The 27,511-nt window shown below is 42.1% G+C and overlaps 3 protein-coding genes across 3 annotated transcripts; 2 read left to right on the top strand and 1 right to left on the bottom strand.

The window, feature by feature from the left end:
* The first annotated feature begins 1,258 nt into the window (after positions 1-1,258).
* On the top strand, positions 1,259-2,566 carry LOC148297511 (protein MAINTENANCE OF MERISTEMS-like). The gene has a single exon (XM_088247384.1). It carries the CDS (start codon positions 1,259-1,261, stop codon positions 2,564-2,566), a length of 1,308 nt encoding a protein of 435 aa, XP_088103510.1.
* Positions 2,567-4,182: 1,616 nt separating this feature from the next.
* LOC148297512 (ubiquitin carboxyl-terminal hydrolase 24-like) lies at positions 4,183-16,666 on the top strand. Its single transcript, XM_088247387.1, is given in 5 exon segments — positions 4,183-4,429; positions 14,976-15,061; positions 16,005-16,607; positions 16,609-16,623; positions 16,625-16,666. Coding segments are annotated over 5 exon segments (993 nt in total).
* Positions 16,667-19,680: 3,014 nt separating this feature from the next.
* On the bottom strand, positions 19,681-22,227 carry LOC110756023 (uncharacterized). Its single transcript, XM_088247391.1, has one exon. The coding sequence runs from the start codon at positions 22,225-22,227 to the stop codon at positions 19,759-19,761; it is 2,469 nt and encodes an 822-aa protein (XP_088103517.1). The 3' UTR covers positions 19,681-19,758.
* Positions 22,228-27,511: the final 5,284 nt, after the last annotated feature.

A 27,511-nucleotide genomic window follows, 5' to 3' on the forward strand; every position in this document is an offset into this window, starting at 1 on the left:
AAATGAAGTGTGGGCCTTGGCCGTCACGTGGTGATCTGACTCTAATATCTTTGGCCGTGTCTTTTTGTCCTTCGGCCTCGGTCTGCAATACCGCGGTCGAGGCCGAGATGATTATGTCTTTGCCGCTTTTCCTTTGTTTTTGAAGAAGGCAAAACACCTGGCGGAACGCCGCATTTTTGTTCATGAGCAGGTGCTAGGGCTGAGAAAGGAAGCCCCTTCGGTTAGTGTACGACCGTGATTTATTAGGCACAAACATTGCCCCCACATCCCGGATTCTTCTGTCTTGGCATGGGTTGGAGCCGAATGAATTTCAGGGGATGGACCCTTTGCATTCCTTCTGAAGTGATTGACAACTGGGGTATTAAATGCACAGGTCAGTCGGCGCATTTAATGCCCAAGCACGTCGTGCAGGCCATCATTGCCCAGACTTACGCGAGGCGTCGCTTCGTTTCGTCAGATGAAACGATGGCCTCTGGGTTGCCGACACGTCATCGTGCTTTTTGAGCACACTGTCAGATCGTTACGTCTCTCGAGAGAGCCATGCCCTTTCGTTTCGAATTCTAGCGCCAATATAAAAACCTTGCCTCCTTCGTTTCTTCTTTACGCTTTCAGAATTCTCAGACGCCCAAGCTTTGCCAAAATTCTCTCTCTCAATCCTTCAATCCCACCAAGCTCTCGAGTCTCCAAGTTTACCAGTGAATCCTGTCTGTAACCACGATTCTCTTCCACTCTTGATTTTTTAACGTTCCAAAAACCCACAAGTTCTCAGCCTTTTCGAGGTTTTCCTTTGGTGTTCTTCGCGTTCATCGTTTTCCACCACACTTCTCTCCCAAACAACCAACCTCGGTCTGTTTCAATGGCCTCCAGCACTTCTGTATCTGTTGAAGCTCGGTCCCAGGTCTTCCAGATTGGCTTTGAAGACATCTGCCGAGAAATCCAAAACTCGGTTCTACCCGACATCATCACGCCCTGGGCTGATGACGATGGTGTCGCTGGCGATGCCTGCCTCCTTGGCCCTTTTGTGGAGGGTGGTATGCCAGAGAGGTTAGCAGTCCACTTGAAGAACGAACTGGTGGATCTCTCGGCCTTTGACCAGGGGGACTACTAAGACTGGAATGTCATACGGCTGCAGCAGCAATGGCCGACCTCAACCCCAGACTGGGAAAAGTGGCTACCGAGGATGAAGCATTTCTTCGGTCAGCAATGGAGGAATCAGGGGATCTACCACCTGATCAAACTCTTCGATCGGCTGATTACCATGGATAGGTCGCTTCTGGCTGCGGCTCTCAGTTTTTGGTCCTCGGGCACAAACACGATGAATCTGCGGTTCGGTATGATGACGCCGACCGTGCTTGATATGGCCGCTTTATTCGGCCGTTCTCCTCTCGGCGTGGAGGTTAATGCTGCGCTGGTTGCTCCCGAGGTCGAAGGGAGTTTCAAAGCTGCGTGGCCCACTCTTTCTAGACTAGCTGGGAGCAAGGCGAAGAACATGCTCAACTATTCCAGTTTTTACAGTAACTTTGGTGTAGAGGATAGCGCCGAAGACGACGCCATCGCCCCCCTCGGTGAAGTTGAACATGCCGCATTCTTGCTGTCTTGGTTGTGCAAGTTTGTGTTTTGCACCCAGGCGAACAAGGTTACCGTGGAGTTCGCCCACTTGGCCGATTATCTTGCGCAGGGCGGCCGGCTAGCGCTCGGTCCATTTCTTCTCGGCCATATCTACCGCACGCTTCGCGACATCGTCACTGATGGGATGAAGCCGAAGCATGGTGGCCCACTCTGGGCTTTCCAGTTCTGGCTCCAGGCCTATTTCCCAGAACTGAGGGGCGCAACCACGGTCGCGGACACCGAGCCGTTGGCCAACGCCCTCGCCAGGGCCCCCAGGAAGCACAACGCCATGGTTTTCTGCTTCAAATTTTTCTACGAACTGACCGAGATGACAGGGTCGCAGTTCCGGGTGTGCCTGGTTCGTCCATTTCCTCTGTTCCTGGCGTATGACCTCTCCGTGATTCCTGACGGCGAAACGGAGAATGATCTGAAGGTGATCTGGGGCTCCTTCCTGGTCGCACGCGACCTTCACTGCGGTATGTCCAAGGCCGGGGCCGAAGTTTATTTGCCGCATTGCGTGGTGTGGCAATTTGGCCTAATCCAGACGGTCTCACTCTTCCCGTTGTCAACCAACCGGCTCTCATCTTGGAGGGCCGACGTTTCCCAGAGCCATGGCGTGGATGGGATCTCCTTCCAGCTTCAAAAGGGGATGACCTTCCTTACCCTGAGGCCGTGGATGCGTCGGAACGCATTTGATGAAGACGGAAGGGTCTGGTACGAGGATTTTATTTTGGCCAGATTCATTCGGCCTGTTGAAGAGGCTGCGAGGGGGGCCTTGAAGAATGCAGATTGGGACCCCTTCCCCCTAAGGCTAGCAAAGGGAAAAAGGCTTCTGCTGTGCTTTCTCGACCGAGTACCCCGGTCGCGGCCGTACCAAGGGTGGCGGCCCCTCCTCAACCGCGGCCCCAACTTCCAGGGCGACGGCTGGGGTGGGGGTGCGAAAAACTCTGGCGCATAGGACCGTGCTGTCCTCTCCCCCGGTTCGGCCGAGCGCTGCCGCTGGTAAGCACTCCCCCCTTTTCTTTTTATATATATTTTATTTTCTTTAACCTCCCTGAGCCACCTTTGCCCTTGTTTTGTTTGTTTGTTGTTTTTTAAATTTTTTTATCCCTTACCTCTTTTGCTCTTTTTCTTTGTATATGTAGCCCCGGGTCGCAAGAGGGGCCGAGGGGCTTCAAGTACCGAGGCCGCACCGACCGAGAGTGTTGCGGTAGAGACGGCGGCGTTAGAGAGGCCGAGAAAAAGGACCCTCCTTGTTCTCTCGGAGAGCGAGGATGAGGAGGAAGTTCCTCCTGTGATTGTAAGTGAAGCCCCTCCTGTGGTCGTGAGTACTTTTCCTTGATTTCTCCTTTCTTCTTTATTCTCTAGGTCCCCCCCCCCCCTTTATACATTTTGATAATATGGTTCTTTCCTCAGGACGAGGTGGTGGTCGAGGAGGAAGCCGCTGCCGAAGCGCTGAGTGTCGAGGGGGTGGCCGCAGCCGAGACGATGATCGAGGAAGCGGCCGCTGCTGAGGAGTTGGTCGAGGAGGTGGGCGCCGCGGAGGTGGGCGCCGCGGAGGCGGTGGTTGAGAGGGCGGTAACTGCCGAGGTGGCAGAAATGCTGGATGCTGAGGCAGCAGCCGCAGAGGTGCCAGCCACTGCGGAGGCCGCCCCGGACATGCCAGACGACGAGGTCATTGCCGTGGAACCAACGCGGGACGCCCTGGTGGAAGTTCCTTCGGCCGCCTCTACCGTGCCTACCTTGGCCGTTACCGCGTCTGTTGAGCCGTTGCTGTCCGCTCCTCGCCGTTCAAGTGGCATTGTGATCCGCTCTGTAAGCGTTTCGTCCTTCGCCATACCTAGTCTAATCACTTTGGACCTCAGAACTAACATTCTTCCTTTCTGCCCTCAGCCCCCCAGGTCGTCACTGCCTTCATCCACGGCCCTCATTGTACCGAGCCCGCAGGTTGTCTCGGCCGCCATGTCCATCCTTTTAGGGCCTCTATCCCAAGAATCGACGGTCATCACTGAGCTCGCAGTGGTTTAGGCCACAGCCACTGATGCACCGAGCCCGCCGCCGGTTTCCTCGACGGTCCTGACCGAGGTCGTGGTTGCAGAAGTCCCTGCCGCACCGTCGGCCGCTGTAGTGAGTATTCAGCCCCTTTCCTTTATCTTGTCATTGCTCATGTCCCAGCTGGTTGTTTCTCACTAAAACCTCTTTTTCCATTTTTCAAGAGACCACCTCCTCCGATGATCTCGAGGAGCTATACGCCAGCCTCCATGAGGAAGGAGGTAGCTCGACCTCAGCTCCCCTGGATGAGGATTCCAAGACCTTCGTTGAACGGCTCCGAGAGTTCCTCTTCTTTGGGGTTCACCAAATGACCACTGCCGAAGCGTTCTTGGAGTTCAGGTCCTGCCTGGATACGGCTATGGCGCTCGTCTGCTAAACTCGGCCCAACTAGATGAGTTGTAGGCCCGGCTGGCCGAAGGCGAGGAAATGATCGGCCGGTACGCTGAAGCCAAAATGAGAATGACAGAGGGATGCTCGCTTGATCAAGAGCTGGTGGTGATAAAAGAGCAAGTCCAACCCACGATGGCGCGATTAAAGGAAAATGACCTCGTTGTCCAAAGGGAGAACGAGGAACTTACGCAGGTTGAGGCTCAGATTGCCGATCTCCAGGCCCGTCGAGATCTCATCCTTCAGCGCCGAGACGATGCGGTTGCGGTCGGAGCTGAGCTGAAGTCTTTGGCCAAGCAAATCCTCAAAGCAGCGACCGAGACGAAGAAGGCATTGGCCGAGAGGAAGCTGATCCGGGCGAGGTGGCAGGCGGATATAGACGGTGGGGACATCGCTTGGAGAAGGATCACCTGCCTGATTTGGGGAATGTTCAGCGAAGGGGTCTAGGTGGGCGGCCGTTTTAAAGGCTTTGGGATGTAATTTTTAAATGTATTTACTTTTTTATTTTTGTACATAAACACAAACGAATATGTGTATCTATAATTTGTTTGATCGGCCATGACTGGCCGTCCTCTTTTTTTTGTAAAAAAAAATGATCGTTTAATCTGAATATAGGGCGCAGGCCTTCTTTTTTGAATGACCGAACGTATGCTTTTCGCTTCATATTGGCCGCACCATTTATTTAGCTCGTTTGCCTACCTTCCCCTCTTTTTCTTTTTGACTTTTTTGTCGTAGGCCCTCGGTGCCATTTTTTCTTGAACTTGCATCGAATTGTAAGCGTCGAGTCCTGACTGTTCTAAATTTTCTAAACTCCGGGGCATGGTTCGCGCGCAGTCCTTCACCTTTTGGCTAAGTCGCTTGATAACTCGAAGAAATCGAACCTTCAGCCCCATTAGTTTATTGGTGTCATAGCCATAGGCCAGGACATAAGGAGATGTGCCCACAGCCGAGTGTTTTGACGTGCGGCGTGCCCAAAAAGCCTTAGGGAGCAAGTCGCGCCAAGTCCTGGGTTTCCCTGATGAACACGGCTCAGTGTATATTGACGCCTCCGGCCGCCTTTGAGCTATGCCGTCCTCGGTCATACACCAGATATCTTCGAACTGAAACCCTCGAGGGGACATCTCCTGTTGGTCCGCGACTAGCCGTGTGACCTGTCGCACATCGTCTTGTGGTATTACCTGCAGGGCCGCTTGAACAAGAGGCTCGGCTGTTACGACCGAGCCGGGTGGCATTAGATGAGTACCGCGGATTTCGCTAGGGTGCATACGTGCGTTAACACGTGGCTTCCTTCTTTTGGGTGCGGTGTGGTTGTGCGCGAGCGTGCCAGCACGGTCTTCCGTGCGTCGAGATGGTGATATGGGTGAAATGGTTAAGTGGTGCGCCTGTTTGAGTTCGACTCCTAATCAAACGATTGTGGCCGAGAGAGGAACTGATCTCGGCCGTTAGGTTCACGGCCTGAGCTACAAGGTCGTTTAGTGGTAGTATTGGTGGTTGTTTGTGCCTGATAAATCACGGCCACGAGCTGGCCGAAGGAGCCCTTTCTTTCGGCCCTGGCACTTGTTCGCAGAGGTTGAAACGCAGCGTTTCGTCAGGGCATATTCGCCTTCCTTAAAGAATAAAAGAGGAAATGCTAAGGCATGATCATCTCGGCCTCAAGCATAGGCCGAGGCCGAGGCCGAACAAAATTGCGGCCAAGACATTAAAGGCAAATCATCACGTGACAGCAGGGTCCCAGGCTTCATTTAATGAAGTAGTGCCTGTTTAATGCAGCAAAAACCCAGTGGCCACAAAGTAGCATTTAATGCATGAGGGAAGGTGGGAAGTGACTGAAGTCAGGATTTGTTGATGAAGATCAGAGTGATTAGACGTGGACATTCTCACAAGAATTCTGACAGCTTGAGATGTTGGTTCACCAGCTATCCAGGCCATAAATGCGTTTCCACGGCCAGAGGTTCAGAACCCACGATTGAGCGCGGCGGCCGAGATTCACCAGGATTTCTGGGGTCTCATCACCATACTTCACGATCCCAAATGTCGATTGGACTACCCACTTGCGCTAATCAGACTCCACTATGCACAAATTCAGCCTCGATTACTCATCCAGGGACTCTTCCTATAAATACAAGGCTCAAGCTACATTCAAAGGGTTCAAACACCAAAACAAGCCTCCCACGGAGCAACTTATTTTCTTCTGTAATGCACTTTCAATATCTTTACTTGCTTTCCTAGGAGTAGTGTTAGATTGTAAGCAGAATCCATTCATCAATATATCATACGACCCTTGATTTTCAAGGCGCCGGAGCACCATCTCTATTTGTTCGCTCACTCACCCCATATATCACACGACCGTCGCTCCCTGAACAGCGCTCCGGAGCACCGCCCAAAACCCACCACCAACACCATCACTCGACGGCCTTGTAGTTCAGGCCGTGAACCTAACAGCCGAGACCAGTTCCTCTCTCGGCTACAATCGTTTGACCAGGAAGACAGATCAAACAGGTGCACCATTCACCCATCCAACACTCACCTAAACATCAACGCACGGTAAACCGTGCTGGCACGCCCGCGCACAACCGCACCGCACCCAAAAGCAGGAAACCCCGTGTTAACGCACATCCCCTCGGCCCGGAACTCCAGGCCGTGAGATTTGCGCGGCAGACAGTGGTGGGTTTTGGGCTGTCCTCCGGCGCGTTGCTCAGGGAGCGACGGTCGTATGATATATGCGGTGAATGAGAGAGTAACAGAGATGGTGCTCCGGTGTCTTGAAAATCAAGGGTCGTATGATATATTGATGAATGGATTTTCCTTACAATCTAACACTACTCCTAGGAAAGCAAGGTATTGAAAGTGCATTACAGGAAAATATAATTTGCTCCGTGGGAGGCTTTTGGTTTGGTGTTTGAACCCTTTGAATGTAGTTTGAACTTGGTATTTATAGGAAGAGCTCTTGGATGAGTAATCGAGGCTGAAAATCTGCATGGTGGAGCCTGATAAGAGCAAGTGGGTAGTCCAATCGACATTTGGGATCGTGAAGCATGGTGGTGTGACCCCATAAATCCTGGTAAATCTCGGCCGTTGCCCTGATCGTGGGTTCTGCGCTTCTGGCCGTGGAGACGCATTTAATGCTCTGATAGCTGGTGACCTAATCTCTCAAGCTGTAAGAATTTTTGTAAGAATGTTTGCGCCTAACCACTCTGATTTCTGTCGCCAAATCCTGACGCTAGTCACTTCCCTTCTTCCCTCATGCATTAAATGCCTCTTTGCAGCCAGTGGGTTTGCTAGTTAGAGGCGTTACTTCATTAAATGAAGTGTGGGCCCTGGTCGTCACGTGGTGATCGGACTCTAATATCTTCGGCCGTGTCTTTTTGTCCTTCGGCCTCGGTCTGCAATACCCCGGTCAAGGCCGAGATGACTATGCCTTTGCCGCTTTTCCTTTGTTTTTGAAGAAGGCAAAACACTTGGCGGAACGCCGCATTTTTGTTCATGAGCAGGTGCTAGGGCCGAGAAAGGAAGCCCCTTCGGTTAGTGTACGACCGTGATTTATTAGGCACAAACATGATTTGGGTCGGAGGCAATAATTTGAATGTTGGTATGTATGTGTCTTTGTGTTGATTGATGACACAAAGACACACACATCACCAACATTCAAAATATTGTCTTTCTAAAATTGGTGGTTCGATTGTGATGAAGAACACACATAGCTCCCATTTGTGTGATTTCATATCTCTTGGGATTTTCCAATATTTCCCTGAAATGGACTTTCGGGGGTATATAAATAAGCCTAAAAATCATGTCGCATACGACATTTTTCTATATAAACTATCGTGTTTTTACGTATTACATGTCATTTTGTTGATCTATCGTCGTTTGTTTGGTTTTCGTCATTTATCAGACGACAGTTTATGAGGAAAAGGCGATTCTATTGCAACAAGAATTCTCGAATTTGGTAGCCGGACGGAGGAGAAAACGCCTTATGGAGAATCAACTGTAGCACGAAGTAGACAGACGCGCGCAAGGAGAGAGAAAACTCTTTGGAGAGAGAGAGAGAGATGGTCAGTTTTTAAAATCTGACTTAAAAAAATTTACAGTTGTGCCACTGCATTTCCGTTGACCACAACTTCTTCGTTAAAACTCCGATTTGGACCTAATATGTGTCTACGAACTCGGGAGAGCGAGCTTTACGCAACGGTACCACTCATTTCCCCAAAATACAAGGGCAAAATTGTAATTTCACAAAAGAATTATTGGATTAAATAAATGAAATTGGGTTAGGGATGTTACAACCTATCCCCTTAAAGAAATTTTATCCTCGAAATTCGTACACGTTGCTGAAAGAGATACGAGTACAGGGTCCGCATACACTTCTCTGATTCCCACCCATTTCTTCCATATTCCAACTCCTCCATGACAACTTTTCTATACACCACCCCATCCAATTCCAAAGATTCCACCACAATTCCTTCCTCTGAAAAACACACCCAACCAAATCCGATTTCGACACTTACTGTTTCAGGGTATAACAACCCATATGAATTCCCATTGGTCCAATCTGAACGACATGCAACTCAATCCTTACTCACTTAGCTACTTTGGTTAATCAAATTCCCTTGTGACAATACCTTCACCATGTTTCCTGCAACACTCAGCCATAACGCAATCTTCAGCACCAAGATCAAACACTTCCCCCAAAACACCGTTACTTCTCAATTGCGTTTACCACAACTCACAGTTGACTCAAATTTTTCCAACCCCAAAGATAAGGTTCACTGCATTTTCTAGGGTTACGGACTTACGAAACATCTCTAATACAATTTGTTACGTCCTTCGCGTCAAAGAGGCACCATTCCGCACCAGAATAAACAACATTGCCAAAACTTAAGGATGCACACAAGGTGCGGAGTCCACTTGAATTTAAACCTAATGCCCTGATACCAAGTTGACAAGACAGGCCTCGAATATTTCGGAATCCGTGACAGATCCTCTGGTTTTTCCAACATCCAACCGATGTCGGGCCCACTTCCTAATTTCAAACATCCTCCTCCCCTGAAAAACGGACTTTACTAAATTTTTCAACCTGTCAAAAACACAATTTAAAATCACCAAACTTCAGCATGCACAAAGTATGTCACACACAACAAACAAATAGGCCTCTGGCCTCATAACCAAACATTTTCTAAAACATTCTTGCTTTTGAACTCATTTGCAAAACCTTACACTCGTAACAAATATCGTAACGGCAATCAGAAAAGGCGTTTCTACTTCCAAAATTCATTTCCACACTTAGAACAATACAAGCACAACTCAAACAGTTTATTTTGCGGCTGCACCTAGGTTAAACCCAAGCTACCAACATACCCCTTTGTGAGGAATCAAGCCACACATAATTCTTATATCAACAATCACGGTTTAGATAATATACGATTATTCAAAGTACTACCGACGATTAAATTTAGATTCATTTACAACTTCAAATTCGATAAGGCACACACTGAACACTTTATAAGTTCCTTTCTTTTTATCAGTTTTTTTCCCACAACCATACCATATCCAAGGCGCACGTTGCCGAACAACACTTTCCAGATGGAGCTACAAGTGCCATATCCACTTGCTTGTATAATCAATCGCTTTTGTCATTCTCAACTTCAAATCAAAGATAAATTCAACTAGTTACATTAGGACCCAAAAATAATACCAATCGTAGTTTTCAACGTAAAAGAGTTGCATAGGGACCAATTGTCCATATAATATATGTCGGAGATGCATAGGGACCAATTGTCATGGTAGAATTTAGCTGGGAATCCATCAGGCCCAGGAGCTTTAAGGCTGCAAATAGAAAACATGCTCATTTTTATATCATCGTCAGTTACCTCTCGATTTAGGTTGTTCAAGTCCTCAAAGTCCAAAGCAAGAAAGAAATTTGGGAGGTTATACATCTCATAAGTTCTGGGTTGTAGAGAGAGTGGCTCATTGAAATGGGAAACCATCAGAGCATGCATGTCAGATTTATCAGTGACCTAGACGTCATTGGTGTTCTTTAGTCTCTCAATTTTGTTTCTTCTTCGTCTACCAATAGTAGATAGATGGAAAAATTTAGTGTTTTTTTTTCACATTCCTTAAGCCAGGTGTTTCTAGATTTTTGGAGCAAAAGAAGTTCTTTTTGCTCTAGAATCACATTAAGATCACCATGAAGCTTTTTTTCCAGCTCAATAAGAAAAGGGTTATCCTCGTGGCAAAGATTTCTCTGAATACCATCAATCCTAGCCATAATCCTTTTTTTGTGTTGAAAGACATTGCCAAACACCTCATTGTTCTAGCCAGTGAGGGCCTTGGGCAAAGAAGTAGTTTTACAAACAATATTACCATGGGTATTATTCCAGGTAGTAGTGATAAAGCCCTTAAAGTCTTCATGAAGCATCCATATTGCTTGAAATCTAAAAATTTTAAATTCAGGTCTCGGGCACTGAGCAGAGTTCATGGATATCAGCAGAGGACAGTGGTCAAACTTTATTCTAGGTAAATGTCTAACATATGCTTCAGGGAATGTGTGTCCAATCAATGCTATGAAGACCTCTGTCCAGTCTTTCCCAAATAGTTTCACCATGTTCATTTTTCTTGCACCAAGTAAACTCAGCTCCAGAGAATCCAAGATCCATTATTAATGGGTCTACCTCCCTTTTTTTCCAAATCAACAGTAATCTCATTGAAATCCCCAGCCACAAGCCAAGGCAGTTTAGCAACATCAGAAACACCGTCCAAATAGGTCCAAATAAACTTCCTAATTCCAGGGCAGGAGTGAGCGTAAACCACAGTTAAGAGCCATGGAGTATTGTCATTCGTAATCAAAGCTGTAATTAATTGGCTGGAACAAGGCACAATATTTAAATGAACATTGTTACAATTCCACAAAAGCCAAAGACCTCCCGAGAAGCCATTAGCATCGACAATGTAGTGATTAGTAAATCCCAGACTATTAACAACATGTAATGCACGATCACCGCTAATTCTTGGTAAGGATAGCACGGATCTCAATACGATGTAATTGTGTAAGAGACTTGATTATTCTGGGTAAGGCTTTATCCCCAACACCTCTAACATTCCAGACCAGTATCATTGATAAATAATCAAATGAGGTAACAGGGAGGACCCCAAATTTAAAGAGTAGAGCTCATAGCCTCCACCAAGGCAGAAGTAGAGCCAACAACACCAGATTTTCCATCTATCATGGCTTTTTGCAGCCTGCCAGTCTTAATGGTAACGATGTGGGGTAGGTGACTAACCTTGGTTTCATTTGGAATGACCATGTCAACCTGGTTGCTGCTAGAGTTTGTTGAAGGGTGGTCCCGACCGTGCATGGGAGCAATGGATTGATTAATATTGGGGGGGGTCGTGCCCTGAGATAGCAGCAGGTTTGAAGACGTTGGAGCCATCTGTCCCAGCAGCAGATAGGTACTTGCTGACAATACTAGAAAGACCACCCGAATTTTCCAACTGAAAATCCAAATTGCGAACTTGATAACCATTTGATGGGTGAGTTTTCTTGGGGGCCCGTGGCTCAGTAATGGGCTTTTTAATGTACAGACTAGCAGGGGCAGCGAGATTGTTTGTTTTCATTGGACCCGAAGCAGAGTTGTCCTATTGTCCCTTTCCCTTATTAGAGACTAGCCTCTCCCATTTTTTAAAAATTTTAAAATTTATTTTAGAATTAAAAAAGATAATGGGTAGTTGTTCCATAAAAAGAGGATCCATTATCTAATTTTTATTTTAATTCTAAATTTTTTTGAATATGAAAAAGTGTGAATTTACCATATTATCCTCATTTAATTAATAATTTTAATTCTTAATATTTACATTAACTAAGGGTATTTTCTGATATTTTAAATGTTTCACCATTCTTTGTCTTTTGCTTTATATATATAGATGTCACCCAAGATTTTCCTTTGTCTACTTTTGCTTTAATGTTTTTCATGATTCTTCATTCTAGTTTCGCCAACTTGTAGGAGCAGGATGGCACAGTTGTGGGTCAGTAGTATGGGGTTGCAAGGTAGTTTTCATGCAATTTCATCCAATTTAGTACATACCATTAGTTTTCATACAATTTCATCTAATTTTCCATCTAAATGTCACGTGTTAGGCACATGATTCACTGTTTTATTTAAAAATTAATTTTTAAAGATTAATAATAATTAAATTGTTAAAAATTACAAAACTAAAAAATAAAAACTAAAAACTAAAAAACCATGGCAATCAACGTCTTCCCTAGCCCCTTCCCAAGATTCTCTCTGCAATCCCACATCCAGGCCCAGCCTTGAGCCAGGAGGTGGGACTGCCCTGGGCCTCAGCTCAAGGGAGGGTCCAATTATTTATTTATTTATTTTTGAATTCAATGTTAAAATGGTCCCTGTGTTTTACTCATTTGGCCAATTTAGGCCCCGTGATTTTAATTTGGCTAATTTAGCCCCTATGTTTTACTCTGTTAACCAATATTGTCCATTCTACCCAACTACTGTTAAAAAATTAATAAAAAAATTATTAAGTTCAGTTTACAATAAAAATAAGAAAATAAACAAATTTAAATTTAAAAAAAATCAGGAAACGCAATCTTCTTCTCTCATTCCACCACCGCCACCCAACCCCCACCCCAATAAGCAATCCCAACCATCACCTCTCTCTCTCTCTCTCTCTCTCTCTCTCTCTCTCCCCGATTCATCCCACCGATGCCCACAATTCCTCCATCTCTCTTTCCTCTTCCCGATTCTTTTTGTACATTTTCTTTTTGATCTATTAATCATTATGTTTCTTAAATAATTAGAGATTTTTTATTAGTTTAAATAATATTTAGAAATTCACTCACTATCAACATTCATTATTGAACGTTGCACTTCTTCACTACTTAATGGCTTTAAAAAAACTCTTTTTTTATACATGGGTTATGCGCCCAAGAGAGAGAGAGAGAGAGAATGGGGTGGTGATGGGACTGTTGATGGTTATGGTGGTGGTGGTGGCGGCAGCATGGGAGAAGAAGATGACAGAGGTTGTTGGGTTCATGTATTTTTTTATTTATATTTTATTATTTTATTTGTAAACTGAACTTCATAAATTTTTTATTAATTTTTTTGACGGTACTTTGACAAGAAATGGACAACATTGGCTAACAGAATAAAACACAAGGGCTCAAGTGGCCAAATTGAAAACACGGGGAATTGGCCAAATGAGCATACAAGGACTATTTTAACATTTAAGCCTTTATTTTTTTTTAATGTGATCACAGTTTTGTAAGGGATTATATATGTAAGCGCGACCACCTAAGGGATAAGTTCCAACCAACAGCAGTGGCCTATGCGTTTTTTAATTCACATCAAACCCAGGTTCGAATCACACCTTTGTACAAAAGCTTGAACTTTTTTTCAATGGCTATAAAAGGTTCTATTTTTTAATATTATATACACATGCACAAATAAAATCAAATAAATTTTCTTGTGTAAAGCTATATATACAAATGGTCTATTTTTGACAGCATGGGCCTAAAAAATATCAGAGATCAAAGCAAAAAGACCCTTGTGGATCGAGAGCTAGAAGAAGTGGAAAGCAACTTTTATGTCAAAATCAGACAATTACAGTAGCTAGACTATAAGGCATGTAAAATTACAGTGAAAATTCCGGCCATGTACCTCTCGAATTTGGAAGCGTTCGTCTGCAAACCTAACAGAAAGGAAGTGGGCGAAGGCTAGACAGTGAGAGAGAGAGAGAGAGAACAAATTCCCAAAACCATGTGACATTGGGGGAAATGAATTGCAAAGAATTTGATATTTATGGGAAATATACAGATATAATCACTTTTTACAAATTGTATTCAAAAATGATCACGTTACAAATTCTATTCAGATATAATCACTTGGGGACGTGAAATTACCTAAATGCCCTCCCTATAAAAACATATCTATTATGGAGTTATTGGCCGTTGATTGACGACCTAACACTTCTCTGTCTCAGCTCTCTCTCACGGTTCTCGCTTCCTCTCTCAGCGCTCTCTCTCCATCGACCACCACCACTCTCTTTCTCCCTCTGTCGCGAAAACCTAAGCAGCACTCTCTCGTTCACTCTCTGCAGTCAATGTTAGGGTTTGTTGAGGGGGTTCTTGCAGGTGGAAGAGTGGGTTTCTTCGTTAAATGCTCTCTCCCTTTAACAATCTCTCAGTTCCCTCTCTTTTCATGTCTTCAATCGACGTCTTTCTCTTCTCCTCTGCTCCTTTGCGGGATTGTTCCTCCTTTTCCGGCTAGCGGGAGGTGGTCCCGGAGGACCTGGTGGGCTTGGTGGGCCTATGGACTTCGGAAGGTCCAAATCCAAATTCCAAGAAGTTCCAGAGACGGGGGTGAGTTCTCTGATGTAGCTGGATGCAAATTGGTATGTCTTAAGGTTGTCGTAAGAGTTGGCAGAACGTCGTTACTAAGTTTTATGCTGAAAAGAATTAAGAAGATTGAGAATCATGTAATTGGAAGATTTTTTAAAATTCCATGCCAATAAATACATAATTGAAACTACTATTATGATATTTATTTATTTATGTAGCGTTAACATATTAGTGTACTCATCAATAACTGAGTTTGATGTTTCTGTAGTATGTAAGGTTTTTGATTGTGTTAGCAGACATAAGGCTGTTTTTAAATAAAAATAGTAATGTGAGATACCTTGAGATGGTAAACTGAACACATAGTGAGGCAATGAGTAAGACTATTGGAAGCAGGTAAGCCTTGGTCTTTGTTTGGAAAGTTTTGTGAAATGCCCTTGCTAGTTTGTGTAAGAAATATTTTTCTCCATAACATGATATAATGTGATAATTTTCACCGCATGGAGATTATGTTTTATGAAGAGTCCTTCTTGGCTTTATGAATTACTTTGACTTCCCTACCAACTATATGTGTATGCTGCAGGAAGGGTGACTCCGGAAAGAGTTATCTTCAGCTTTGGGACTATCCTTTTGGATCTTCTCAGTGGGAAACACATCCCTCCTACTAATGTGAGTATTTTAACATGTCATGCCCTTGTTCTCCACTCAGTCAGTTTGGAATGGACCCATGGTCTGTAAAAATTAAAGTGCAGTGCTTCTGCCAATGAGTTATGCGGAAGTCCATACACTGTATGGTAAATTGGTAATAGAGGAGTTGTTTGTTCAAATGCCTCTTACTCGGAAGTCTTTAGTACTCGGCAATAAGGGGCCCTTTGGATGTATGATCTTTTAGTTTTTAATAAATAATTATGTAGGCTGACTTTGGATTACAGAATCTCCTTTATAATTTATGTTTGTGTTGCAGGCTCTTGATATGATTCGTGGAAAAAAACATTATTCTCTTAATGGATTCACACCCGGAGGGAAATTTTTCCACTGAACAAGCGACTGTGGTTTTTGATCTTGCCTCACGATGTTTGCAATATGAACCCAGGGAGCGGCCAAATACCAAAGACCTTGTTGCAACAGTTGCCCCACGCAAAATAAATCTGATGTAAGTCTTCCATGCCTTTTCTCCTCATGGATGCAATTACATGTTGTTTTCGTTCTGTTCGTTTCTTAAACATTGCCTTTTTTTAAATATTATCACCACCAACATTCTGAACCAAAAGTAGTGCAACTATGCTCCCTAAATAAATGCAGTTTATTTTCTTTATACTTTTAACGACCTTGTATGTTTCCTGTTCTATCATTCTCTGTCATGCATAATCTCACTCCTTCCCAGTCTGATTTTGTTCCCTCAAAGCAATTTTAACTACCTCTACATTTTCTGAAACATGCTTAGTCAGAAATTTTTAATGATGACGATGCTTTGTAGGTTCCATCTTTTGCACCGTTCTAGTCTTAATGGTTAATTATGTGATTTTGAAATACTAATGTTAATTGGCATGGGATTTTTCTCTTCGCTGTGCTATAAAACCTGCTAAATTTTGTTGTTATTCCTTGTTTGCAGCTTTTCGTTTTTGGGTCATTCTCTGAAGACAAGACCAGGTCATTGCTGCAAAAGCAATCACCTGGGAAGACTGAAAAGCCTGTGGAAAAGAATGTATTGCAGTTTGGGTCTATATATTTTGGTACTAAAATATCTTCAGGTGAATGTAATGGTGAATCAAGCAGACCACAAAATTCTGTGAAGGGGCTCAGCAACGTTCAGCCTTCAAGTTCACTTAATAAACAGAATGAAGTGGAGGCTGTAAAAGCAGCAAATGATAGTTTACCAGCATCTTTAACTACTCCTACAGAGGATGGATGTATTGATAATTATAAAAATGGTTATGCCCATAGTAATGGCGTGAAAGAGGCGACAACGGATAATATTGATGCAGCTTCATTACCTTTATTCAATAACGAAGGTGGTCTCTCCAATCAATTTCCAAGTCTGGAATTGCAGAACAGAGAGCAGAATGGTCGTGTTGATGATTTATCAGCTTCTAAGGTAAAGGGGGAACTACAGAAGTGTTTGAATGGGCCTGTTACAGTTTCTACGGTCTTGTTGCCTCGTGGTTTAATCAATTCGGGGAATCTGTGCTTTCTCAATGCAACGCTACAGGCTCTTTTATCCTGTTCTCCTTTTGTTCAGCTTCTGCAGGAATTGAGAACTCGCAAAGTGCCTAAGGTTTCGTTTGTTTACTCGATTACTTTGCATTTACGTGGTTTTAGTAGAATTGCTATTTGCAAATAACAAAATTTAAGGTGCTGAGATAGAGTTAGGCCTAATCTATGAAGGACAATTATGTTGGTGATTTATCTGAGTTCTCTGGCGTTCATAATGTACTCAAGTTTCACTGGTTATGCCTATGTATCTCTGACTCTGTTTTTTCCCTCAGGCTGGATTAGCTCTTGGAGAGTTGCGAAAGGAAAATAATTTCCTAAGAAGCCTTTGGCCAGTAACTAATCCACCTTCAAGTCAAGAACATCTTTTACATCCTCAATTTTTACAGAAGCCTCTCCACCCATTCCTTGCTCGAGGGTATTTTGATGATGTAGGAGTGTAAAACGTGATTCCATTAAGGACGTCGTGTCCTTTTTGTAATATGTTGTAGATTATGAATATATAGTGGGAATGTGGAATGAAATTATAGTGGGAATGTGGAGTTTTTGTATTGCCATTGTATTGCTCCCCTATTGCATTTGTATTGTCATCGTATTGCCATTTTAGTGTTGTGGTATTGCCTGGTTATTGCACTTATATTTGTTTCTTATCACCTGTTTTTTCAAGTCTGTCTTGTGAAGGAACACTAGCGTAAGGATATTTTGTAAAAGAAAACACTAGCGTAAGTTTATTTTGTAAAGGAAAATGCCAGATCATTATTCATTATCATATAAATAAGGTACAATAAGCACCGTATATGTATCTCTTCAACATGATTGATTTGTGTTCAGCTATTGGTGTAAGAATGTGATTCAATTATTGCTTTTTTATTGATTATTTATTATTGTAAGAATGTGATTCCATTAAGGACGTTATGTCCTTTTTATAAATCAAACTTAAAGTTGCTTTCCCTGCAACAAATTATATTAATTAAGAAAACCAACCAAAAAGCAATACAAAAGCAATATGAAAGTAATGGAACATAGATTATGAAGTGGTAGTAGACATGCAATACAAAAACAATACAATAGCAATAAACAAGCAATAAAGTGACAATAGACAAGCAATAAAAATACAATTATGAAGTGGTAGCAAACATGCAATACAAAAACAATACAATAGCAATAAACAAGCAATAAAGTGACAATAGACAAGCAAGAAAAAAGCAATAAAAATACAATAAACAAGTTGAGCACGACTTTTCTTTTTCTTGTGCAATTTGAAAAAAAAGGGAAAGAAACAGAAATTGTCAAGACAAAACTGCAGAAAGAAACAGAAAGTGATTATATCAGACATTTCCCCTTACATTTTTCTTGCCAATGATATACATACCCTACGAAATTGGAGACATTGTTGACACTGAAAGTAGATGAGGCATGCATCATTTTGCAAACACAATGATGAGATTAAGATATGATGCACATTTCACATTTTCCACCTTATTATAATGGAATTTTAAATTATAAATACAAAATTCTATACTGATAATGATAACCCAAGCTAAGGACGGCTCGGCATAAATTAATACAACTTCAGTCAGACTATGGCATTATATATATCCCTTGAAATACAATATACAAATTGCTGGCTCAAAGAAGAGTAACAAAATTTTGATTCCAAATCCAGCATTTCAGTACAATGCTGGAGGAAGTTGCAACAAATTGATGACTATAAGTCTGCGTCCATCTTGAAGATGAAATTCTTTCCACCATCTTGGAGGCCTGACATAATGCTCTTTGATAGTCACCCACCCTTCTCTAAAAAAAGTTCGTCTTTCCTCTGCAAGAAAAAAGAAAGAAAAACCAAGATCAAGATCAATTGTCCTCCAAAAATATCGCTTAATTCTGAAGGAACAAAACTCTGTGTCCTGGTTACTACAGATGTATTCTTAGGGCCAACCGTCTCCCATTCATCTTCTTCTGCAGAAGATACTAGAGATGATTTGAGCCCATTTAAATATTTACATTAGACAGAGAAGAAACTAAACAATGCAAATTTAACCCTTTGGTAATTACTCCTAAGGTGTTCTAGGTTTCTTCTTTCCTTGGTCCATGAAAATATTGGCGAACTCAGAATAATACAGAAGATTGTTAACCTATTTGTTACAACATTTTACCGATCAGAAGTTAACTTCTAAAATATCTCAGTCTAACTTATTTCACATTAAATGGGTTGCAACAGGTGTAATAAACCACAAACATATAAATAAACTGGAAAAAAGTGTAACGTGTTTTCAGAAAATAAGATCAGACCTTAGAAAATAACTCCACATCCTTGTAGACACTTCCCAAATGTGATTGACACAAATTAAACTCCAAGGATTGAACTTCAAAAAGATTATTTTGCAAAACCCGCAGAACACATTCTGCCCGAACTGTCTGTACTAAAACGGCCACAACTCTCTCCACACACGTCCGAATCACGAACTGTAAAATTCTACAGAAAGCTAACATCCGTATCTTTCCAAAGATATAAGGTTCAACATCTGGTTCGCTCTGAGGAAGTACAGTATATTCTGTCAAGTTGACTGTTCTGCACAGCACATTCTGCTCCCAGGATTGCACATCATATTTCAATCAAGTTTAAGTATTGCCTTCTTATTGCCCTTATATTGCTTTCCTATTGTACCTCTATTGTTGTCTTAACTCTTTTTTCACCTCTGTCTTGACAATTATAAAGCTGAAGTTGAACTTCCAGGTTTACGTATTGCCTTCTTATTGCCCTTTTATTGTGTTCCTATCGCTGCTCTATTGCAGTCTTAGCACTTCTTCTTTTTTTCTTCATGTCTGTCTTGACAAACAAATTGTAGCTAAGACTATGAATTCTTAGTATTGCCTCTTTATTCCACTGCCCTTGTATAGCACCACAATTCAATTTAAGTTTCTAGCCACCTACTTTACGTTTCTACACCAATCATGCACATAACATCATACATGCACATTCAATAAATGTTACAAATAGCTGCATCATGATCTATACAATTGGGTACCTATAAGGATACCTATTTCCAAAAACAAAAACAGCGACATGTTAGGATCACAAATTGTACATAAAGTTAGGTAGCAAAGATCCCTACTTAATGGAATGAGACATACAAACTAAACAATTGTAACATCTAAATGATCTTCTTCTTGTTAGTGACGGGGATAGCTTCTTTGCATGTACTTCGATAGTGGCCCTTCACACCGCACCTTGAGCATTTTCTTTCTCGTGAGTCCTCTCCTTTAGAAGATATTCTTTGTGTCTTACGACGACCCGGCATAACCTTTGAAATAGGAGGGAGGAGATTTACATTTTGGACATTTTCGGGAATAACCCATGTCCCTTGAGGTGGTACAGGATAAATGGATTCAGCATATGCAGCTGCCCATGTAGCTCGAGTGTAATACGAAGAGGCAAATGAGTATGGGTTCAATTTCAAGTGTCGACATACCGCAATAGCATGCTTGCACGGGAGTTGCTCTAAGTCAAACTTTCTACACGTACAACTATGGTTTTGCAAGTGCACGAGACCGTTCATATCACCATCAAGCACATTATACTCCACATCATTGATTTTAACCACATTCATCCTTGAAGCAGCGTCTAATCTCTTCCTCAACTTCTTTTCCCCTAAATCGGGGCACAACATAGATTTACATTTCATTGATAAATCTCGACGTTGATAAAACCAATTCTGAAGCATATTCCTAATTTCTTCGATCAAATGTACCACCGGAAGCATCCTTGAAAAACGAAGAACTGAATTAATGGACTCTGCAATATTAGTTGTCATGACATTATATCGTCGTCCGTCACAATGGGCTCGAGACCACTTATGGAGCCCTGCACGTACTAGATAAGTTTGCACTCGCTCATTGTTTATCATGGAGAAATACCGATTGAACTCTGCTAGACGGTAAGACTTGGCTGCCCGCACAAAAAACCCCAATATCGGATCCCGCTTCTTCAACTTAAATGAGGCTTTCATATTGCCTTTCAAGTGATAAAAGCAAATACCATGTGCTGCCTCAGGAAAAACTCTTTTCAACCCATTTTCTATGCTAAGATTTCGATCAGATATGACAACGAGATTCGAGCAATCACCAATTGCACAATGTAGTTTTGTGAAAAACCACTCCCAAGCTGCATCCGTCTCCAAATCTCCAATCCCAAAGGCAAGAGGATATATATTACGATTTCCGTCAAATGCAGTGGCAACAAACAAAACACCTTTGTACTTGCACTTCAAATGGGTAGCATCAACAGCAATCACAGGACACATTGAGGACTTAAATCCTCTTATGCATGCACCAATTGACATAAAAAAATATAAAAAGTGGTTGGCTGCATCAGTCTCAATGTATGTCAAAGTTCCAGGATTTGTACGCTCCAATTCATAACAATAGGAAGGGAGAATAGCATATGACTCTTCTGCAGACCCTCTAATTATCTTTAAAGCTAACTCTCGGCTTCTCCAAGCTTTAGAGTAGCTTATGGTCACACCAAAATTTTGTCGCACATCTTTGATGATATCACCTGCAGTATAAATGGTGCGGGAATCCTTAAATCTGCGTTTCACAGAGTCGGACAACAATCCAGTACTAGCTTGACGATGGTGACTACTAAGATACCTTAGATCACATTCATGAAATGGATCGTATTTAACAACCCTAAACTCATGTAATCCAACTTTATATGCCCGAAGTTGCCAAGGGCAAGGAAGTTGCCAACAACGAACACACAATCTACGTTTCCCAGATTGGACTGTTCTAAATCGAAAGTGGCCTCTGACTGCTGCTAAACATAAGGTTTTTATAAGGGCAAGCTTATTTGGAAAAACTCGTCCAACCTTAAAATTTGCTTCCCAATTTATGCAAGAAAGACCTCCACCATAATCAATATCTTCCACACTCTTACCATGTACCAAATGAACCCGACTTGTATGCATTTCAGTCCAACTTGATCGTTGCGGAGTTTTAGATTGCACTTGTGTAACCTGCACCGTGGAGGCTTGGAAATTGCTTTCTCGATGTGGATGCACGTTTGGCGTAGAGTACGCTTCCTCTTCATTGCTAGGTACACAAAAATCTGCGACTATGTTTTCAGCACATTCAAAATTAACATCTTCAACCCAATCTTTCCAATTAAAACCAGTTACACCATTTTCAGTTCCGCTATCCCCAATTACCTCATTCCTATCTCTCACAACAACTGCGGGGGGAGCATTGCTACTCCCAATGCTTACAATGCCATTGCAGCCTTGAATACCATGTCCTTCTATAATTTTGAGGGTTGCTAATAAAGGGGTTACTTTAGAGCTCATAACATCCGTGTTGTACTTCAGAAAATATTGAACGTCATCATTGTCTTCAACCTTTAGGTGCTTATAGGCAGATGATGATAGAGGAACAGAAAACTTCAGTGTGACAATGTATTTATTGCGATCTGCATTCGTGATCTTATAAATGCGGTCAACAAGCTCAGAAAAGGTTATGTTTCGTGATACTATTATGCCTTTAGCCTCGCCACCTTCATAACTTTCAATGTTATCATTGTGAACCCAACTTCCGTTGTAGAATACCAATATTCCAACAGTATCCATTTCTGCAAATAACATCAATAAATCAATCTATTTGCATCCTCATCATAAAGTATACTCATTTCTTTACATTTCCAAATTGGAAATCAAAACAGAAAACTAAAGTTCTTAGCAAAACTAACCTAACCCAGAATGTCAATCAAATCCAATTCAAAGACTTAAAATTTCACACTTAAGCATCTAAATTGAGGGAAAAACTGACCTAACTAACCTATTTATAGGCTAGACAAAATTAAGATATGATTTTTATGTTCGTGTTATTTTGGGCACAATGCTTTATGGGTATTGAAGAATGGGACAAATAGCTTAAAACTCAAAATTACAAACAAGGGTTGCATACCATCAAATTTATTGGCATATATATTGGCAATTACAAAACAAAGCCACGCACTAGTCTTGAAGCAACCTATAAAATTCTTCATCACCCTTACTAGTGCACTCTCAGGAGTGTTCAAAAAGCCAAAAGCAATGAAACTGATACAGAACTAGTGAACTTGTATGGTGTATAACATGAGATATGAAACCTATTTCAAAATTCAAAACAAAATGAACTACATAAAAAACTGTCCTTTTACTCTCATATTGCAAATTATTTGTTCGTGAAATTTTTTCCAGAAACTTATCTCCTTTCCTTTCAAACAAACAGGATTAGAAGCCAAACCCCTCAAATTCAAAATTGAAGCAAAAACTTACATAACTAACCTATTTCTATCTAGAGAATCAAGATTTGATTTTTATTTTTTGTGTTATTTTGCAAAATGATTCCTGAGTATTGAAGAAGGGGAAAAATATCTTAGAACTCAAAATTACAAAAACAAAGTGACAAAGGATCAGAAGAGAGCGCCTGGTGGCAATGGGTCTGGCGGGTTGCTGTTGTTGATGCGCCCTTTTCTATTCCTTTTCTTTCTCCTTTGTGTAGGCTTTTGAGAGGTGGGCGTGGTCTCCTCTTGAATTAAGGTCCTGGTCTCAGATGCTCTACGTGCGACAGAGGAGAGAAGAGCTAGAGAGTTGGGTTTAGATCAGAAATGAATTTTTGAGAGGAGATAAAAGGTAAATATTAAGTATTTATATGGAGGGTAACTTGGTACTTTCATGTTAGAAAGTGAGTATATGTGGTTAAGTTTTATAAAGTGATTATTTTTGATTAAGGTTTATCTTTAGTGACTATCTATGTCAATTTCCCGATATTTATAGAGAGGTGAGTAAAAATTCAGATGAGCCTTAAGCCTTGCGGGAAAGTTACGAGTCGCTTTCGCGGACAGCTATTTCCCAATGCACGAAAGGCAATTTGTTTGTTTTGGGTTTGAATTTTCAGTCACCGTGTAAAGTGTGGGTAGTAGACAGTGCCATCTGGATTAGGTGAGAACGCTTATGTGAGAACATTATATAAGAATCAATCGCAGCCACTGAAATGCATCTGAACGGTTGAAGAGAAAAAGCAAGCTTACGGTGCATAGGATAGGCTACAGTTTCCCCTTAGCAAAGGTGTCAAGTCGCGCCTGGTTCGAAAAAATGGCGCCTTTCTTATTCCTGACAGTGGCGCCTTTCTTGTCAATGGAGTTATGAATTAACCCTAATCGTAACACCCAAATACCTACCAGACATCAAGTTCTCTATTCCTCATCTCTTCTCACAGAAACTCGTGTACTGTTTATCTTTGAGTTGCGCTTCTGTTGTCGCAGAACCTCCGTGATCGAGTAATTCTCATCTGAACGTCTGAATCGGTACGTTTCTGTCGAATTCCCTCTCTCTCTTTGATATTAAAGTTTGCATGTTATATTGCATTCACTTAATTTAAATTGCTTTAGGATTTGAGGGAGGATTTGAGGGGTTTGATTTTCTGGGTAAGAGTAGTCTGTCTCTGTACGGATGTGTTTGCAAAATTCTAAATTGGCCTGAGTAATTTGTGTTGTGTTTTGTACTTCGTATTTTAGTTTGCATTCTGGTTGTTTGTTGTGTTTTCGTAAAATTCGAGGAATCTTCATCTGTTCCTCATTGTAATCCTACTTTGGCCATGTAGTGGTGTGAGTGTTGGGCATAATTTTAGGAATTTAATGGGGCTTGGAAAACAAATAATAATAAGTACCAGTAGAAGTAGAACGCATAAGAGAAAATTGAATCTTAACTCTGAATATGAGATAATTTGGGATGCATAAGGAGCAATGCATCTTGAGTAGGTATCAATTCTGTATCTGAATTTGTTGAAATTAGTGTTTGTAGCTGAAATTATGTATCTTAATGTGTTGAAAATAGTGTATCAGTTTTGTAACTTGATATGTTGAAAATTCTGTTAGTAGGTATCAATTATGTAATGTGTTGAAAATAGTGTTTGTAGGTTTCAAAATGTGTAGATAATATTGTGAGTAAGTATCACTTATGTTAATGTGGTCATAATATTGTCAGCACGTATCAGTTCTGTTTCTTAAGCAAAAGGTGTCTTTTGCAGGTATAAAATGGATTCTAGGTTTGAGCTTTGTTTCCCGGAGTCAGAGGTCTATTCTACACGAGTGAATAATATGTGTGTGGCGCAAACAGTCCTGTGTAATTTTGGGGCGCATTTCAATGACTCGCTTATGGAAAGATTTAGAGAGAGCTGTTTTGGGCACCTGTTGGGACTCCATAAAATTGCATTTAGTGGTCAAATTGTGCATGGTCTGGCACTCCGGCGAGTCGGAGGACTTGGTGTGAAGGACATGATGGGCCTTAGTTATGCAATAGGGTCCAACGTTGCTCAATTCAATGTAAAGGATTTTTGTTTGATAAGTGGTTTGAAATGTGGAACAGAGCCTGACATAACGTCTGCCGGGGAAGATCATAAGCGATTTATGAAAGCGCATTTTACCAACAGGAGTCACATTACTTGCCAGGACTTAGAAATGGCATTCCTAAAGTCCGAAAGAGGAAGCGAGGACTCGTTCAAATTGGGACTGATGTATTTTGTGGAGTCTGTGATAATGGGTAGACCCCAAAATGTAAAGATAAATGAGGACTACTTACATTTGGTTCATAAATGGATGAATTCAACAAATATCCGTGGGGATCTATATCGTTTGAGTGTCTGCAAGATTCTCTGTTGTTTGTTCCCGGGAAGAAAGAGAGAGATGAAGACAAGGATGGGCAGGGGAAAGGGGAGAAAAAGAGAAAAAATGCGGTGCGGAGTTCAGTGAGAAAAGGGAAGAAAAACGTGGAGGATGAAAAGCCTAAAAGAATTAACAGACCTGCATGGAATATAAAGGGATTGAGCTATGCTTTCCAAGTATGATTTAGTTCAAAATTAGTGTTTGTAAAATTTAAGTTCGTAACTAAGTACTGACTTTGATAATCTATTTGTTGTAGATTTGGGCGTATGAATTAATTGCTGAATTGGGAATTCCCCCTCTTAGATATTGTAGGCGGATCGAGGAAACTGCATTAGTCCCTCGAATTTGCCGGTGGGAATCCACAGATAAAGTGCCTGAGTTTAGAAAGCTGAACGCTTATATATTTCAAAGCAAACAGGTGTGTAGTTTCAATAGTATGTTGGTTTCATGACGAAAGCTGTTTACTATTGTATATGACCTGTTAACTGTATATGTTTGACAACCTATTATACTGCGGCTTTTACGACCACGTGAATTGGAGATGAGGCAACCATATTGGAGTTGGGGATCATCCTGAATGTGATGCACCTAGTGTAGGCCCGCGGGTATGTAAGGACCTTAATGAATTAAACTCTGTTGTGCAGCAGTTGAGGAATGAGGTTACAGTATTGCATCGTGAGAAGGGTGAGCTAGAGGAGAGAGTTTAACGCTTGGAAAAGTGTACCAGTCATGCAGACGCTAGGAAGAGTGAGGATGATGGAGAGGAGAGACTTAAGACTGAGGATGCTGGAGAGGAGAGACATAAGACTGAGGATGCTGGAGAGGAGAGACATGAGACTGAGGATGCTGGAGAGGAGAGTGATAAAACTGAGGAAGCTGGAGTAGCCGAATCGAGAGAGGAGTGTGTACAAAATGAGAAAGAAGAGGTGCAATATACAACCCCGGATATAAATTAGGATGATCCAGATGTGGTGTGTGTCACCCTTGTTAAATTCCTTACGAATCCTCCTCGAAAGATTGACATGTCCACTGCAAAGGGTGAATGTGGTGAAGATGTTATAGTTGGGGTGGGGCGAAAGAGGGGTCGGGGAAGGAGTCAGACGCTTGGTCCTGTGACAAAGAGGCCAAGGGCAGTGGTAAGGGAAACTCCATGGCAAGGTCAGGAGATCCCAATATTTTGAAGGACACAATTGCTGACCCCCTAAGACCTTCCTCGTGATTCCCTTCTGGAGGTGGCAAAATTCTGCTGGGATTGAGGACAAGAAGTAAAGTAAGTTCCCTTTGCCCGTCCTTAGTGAAATGTAAATGGTTTATTATGATTACCTATTGAGTCACTGGTGAAATGGAATTGATAATAACAATGATTGACAAATATAGTTCACATGTGCAGTTATGTGGAGACGAAGCTATGGAAGGTTCGCATAACTTCTTTGTTCGGTTGCTGACCAAGGACGATTGGTTGGATGACTCGGTAAGCATTGATTGATTTGGGATTTTATCGATAAGCCCTTGCTATGTAGTAATTTATTGATTTAATAATGGAAACAACCCTTTTATGTAGAACATTGACATGGCCTTGCATTTGCTACGGGAGCGGCACAACAAGTCTGGCAAGTGGGCGGGTTCTGACTGGACGATACTGGACACCACTTTTCAGGTCTGTATTATTTCATAAGCATTGTTTGTTTTGAAATTCCGTATCCGTTATGATGCATACTATGCAGAAATTTGCTGCCTTAGATTACACGCAAATGAAGTCGTATATGGGAAAGGACGAGAGGCAGCACAGCAACGGTCTAGTGGGAATGGTGAAGGGCGAAGGGCATAAGTTGGCTAAATCATGGTCGTCTGTGAATCAAGCTTTTTTGCCCTTCAACCTACAAAGGCAGAAGCACTGGATCTTACTTGTTATCGATTTGAAAGCGTGTGAGATAAGGGCATATGATTCAAAAGTAGATCTGTGCAGAACTCAAGCCATCCAACGGGCTGTGCAGCCGGTGTCCAAAATACTACCCTGGTTGTTACACGAAGCTGGATATATTGGCGACGGTCTACTTCTCAAAAGTGAGTGGCCAGTTATTCGCGTTTTGGATGCACCCCAACAAGTAGGCGGGTGAGTCATATTCGACCTAAACACATTGTGTTATGAAAGTGCGCTTTTGTTGTACAATGAATGACAGCTGCTTTGCTATGTTTCAGGGGCGACT

Source organism: Prunus avium, chromosome 1 (assembly GCF_965620075.1).
Source record: "Prunus avium chromosome 1, drPruAviu1.hap1.1, whole genome shotgun sequence".
NCBI lineage: Eukaryota > Viridiplantae > Streptophyta > Magnoliopsida > Rosales > Rosaceae > Prunus > Prunus avium.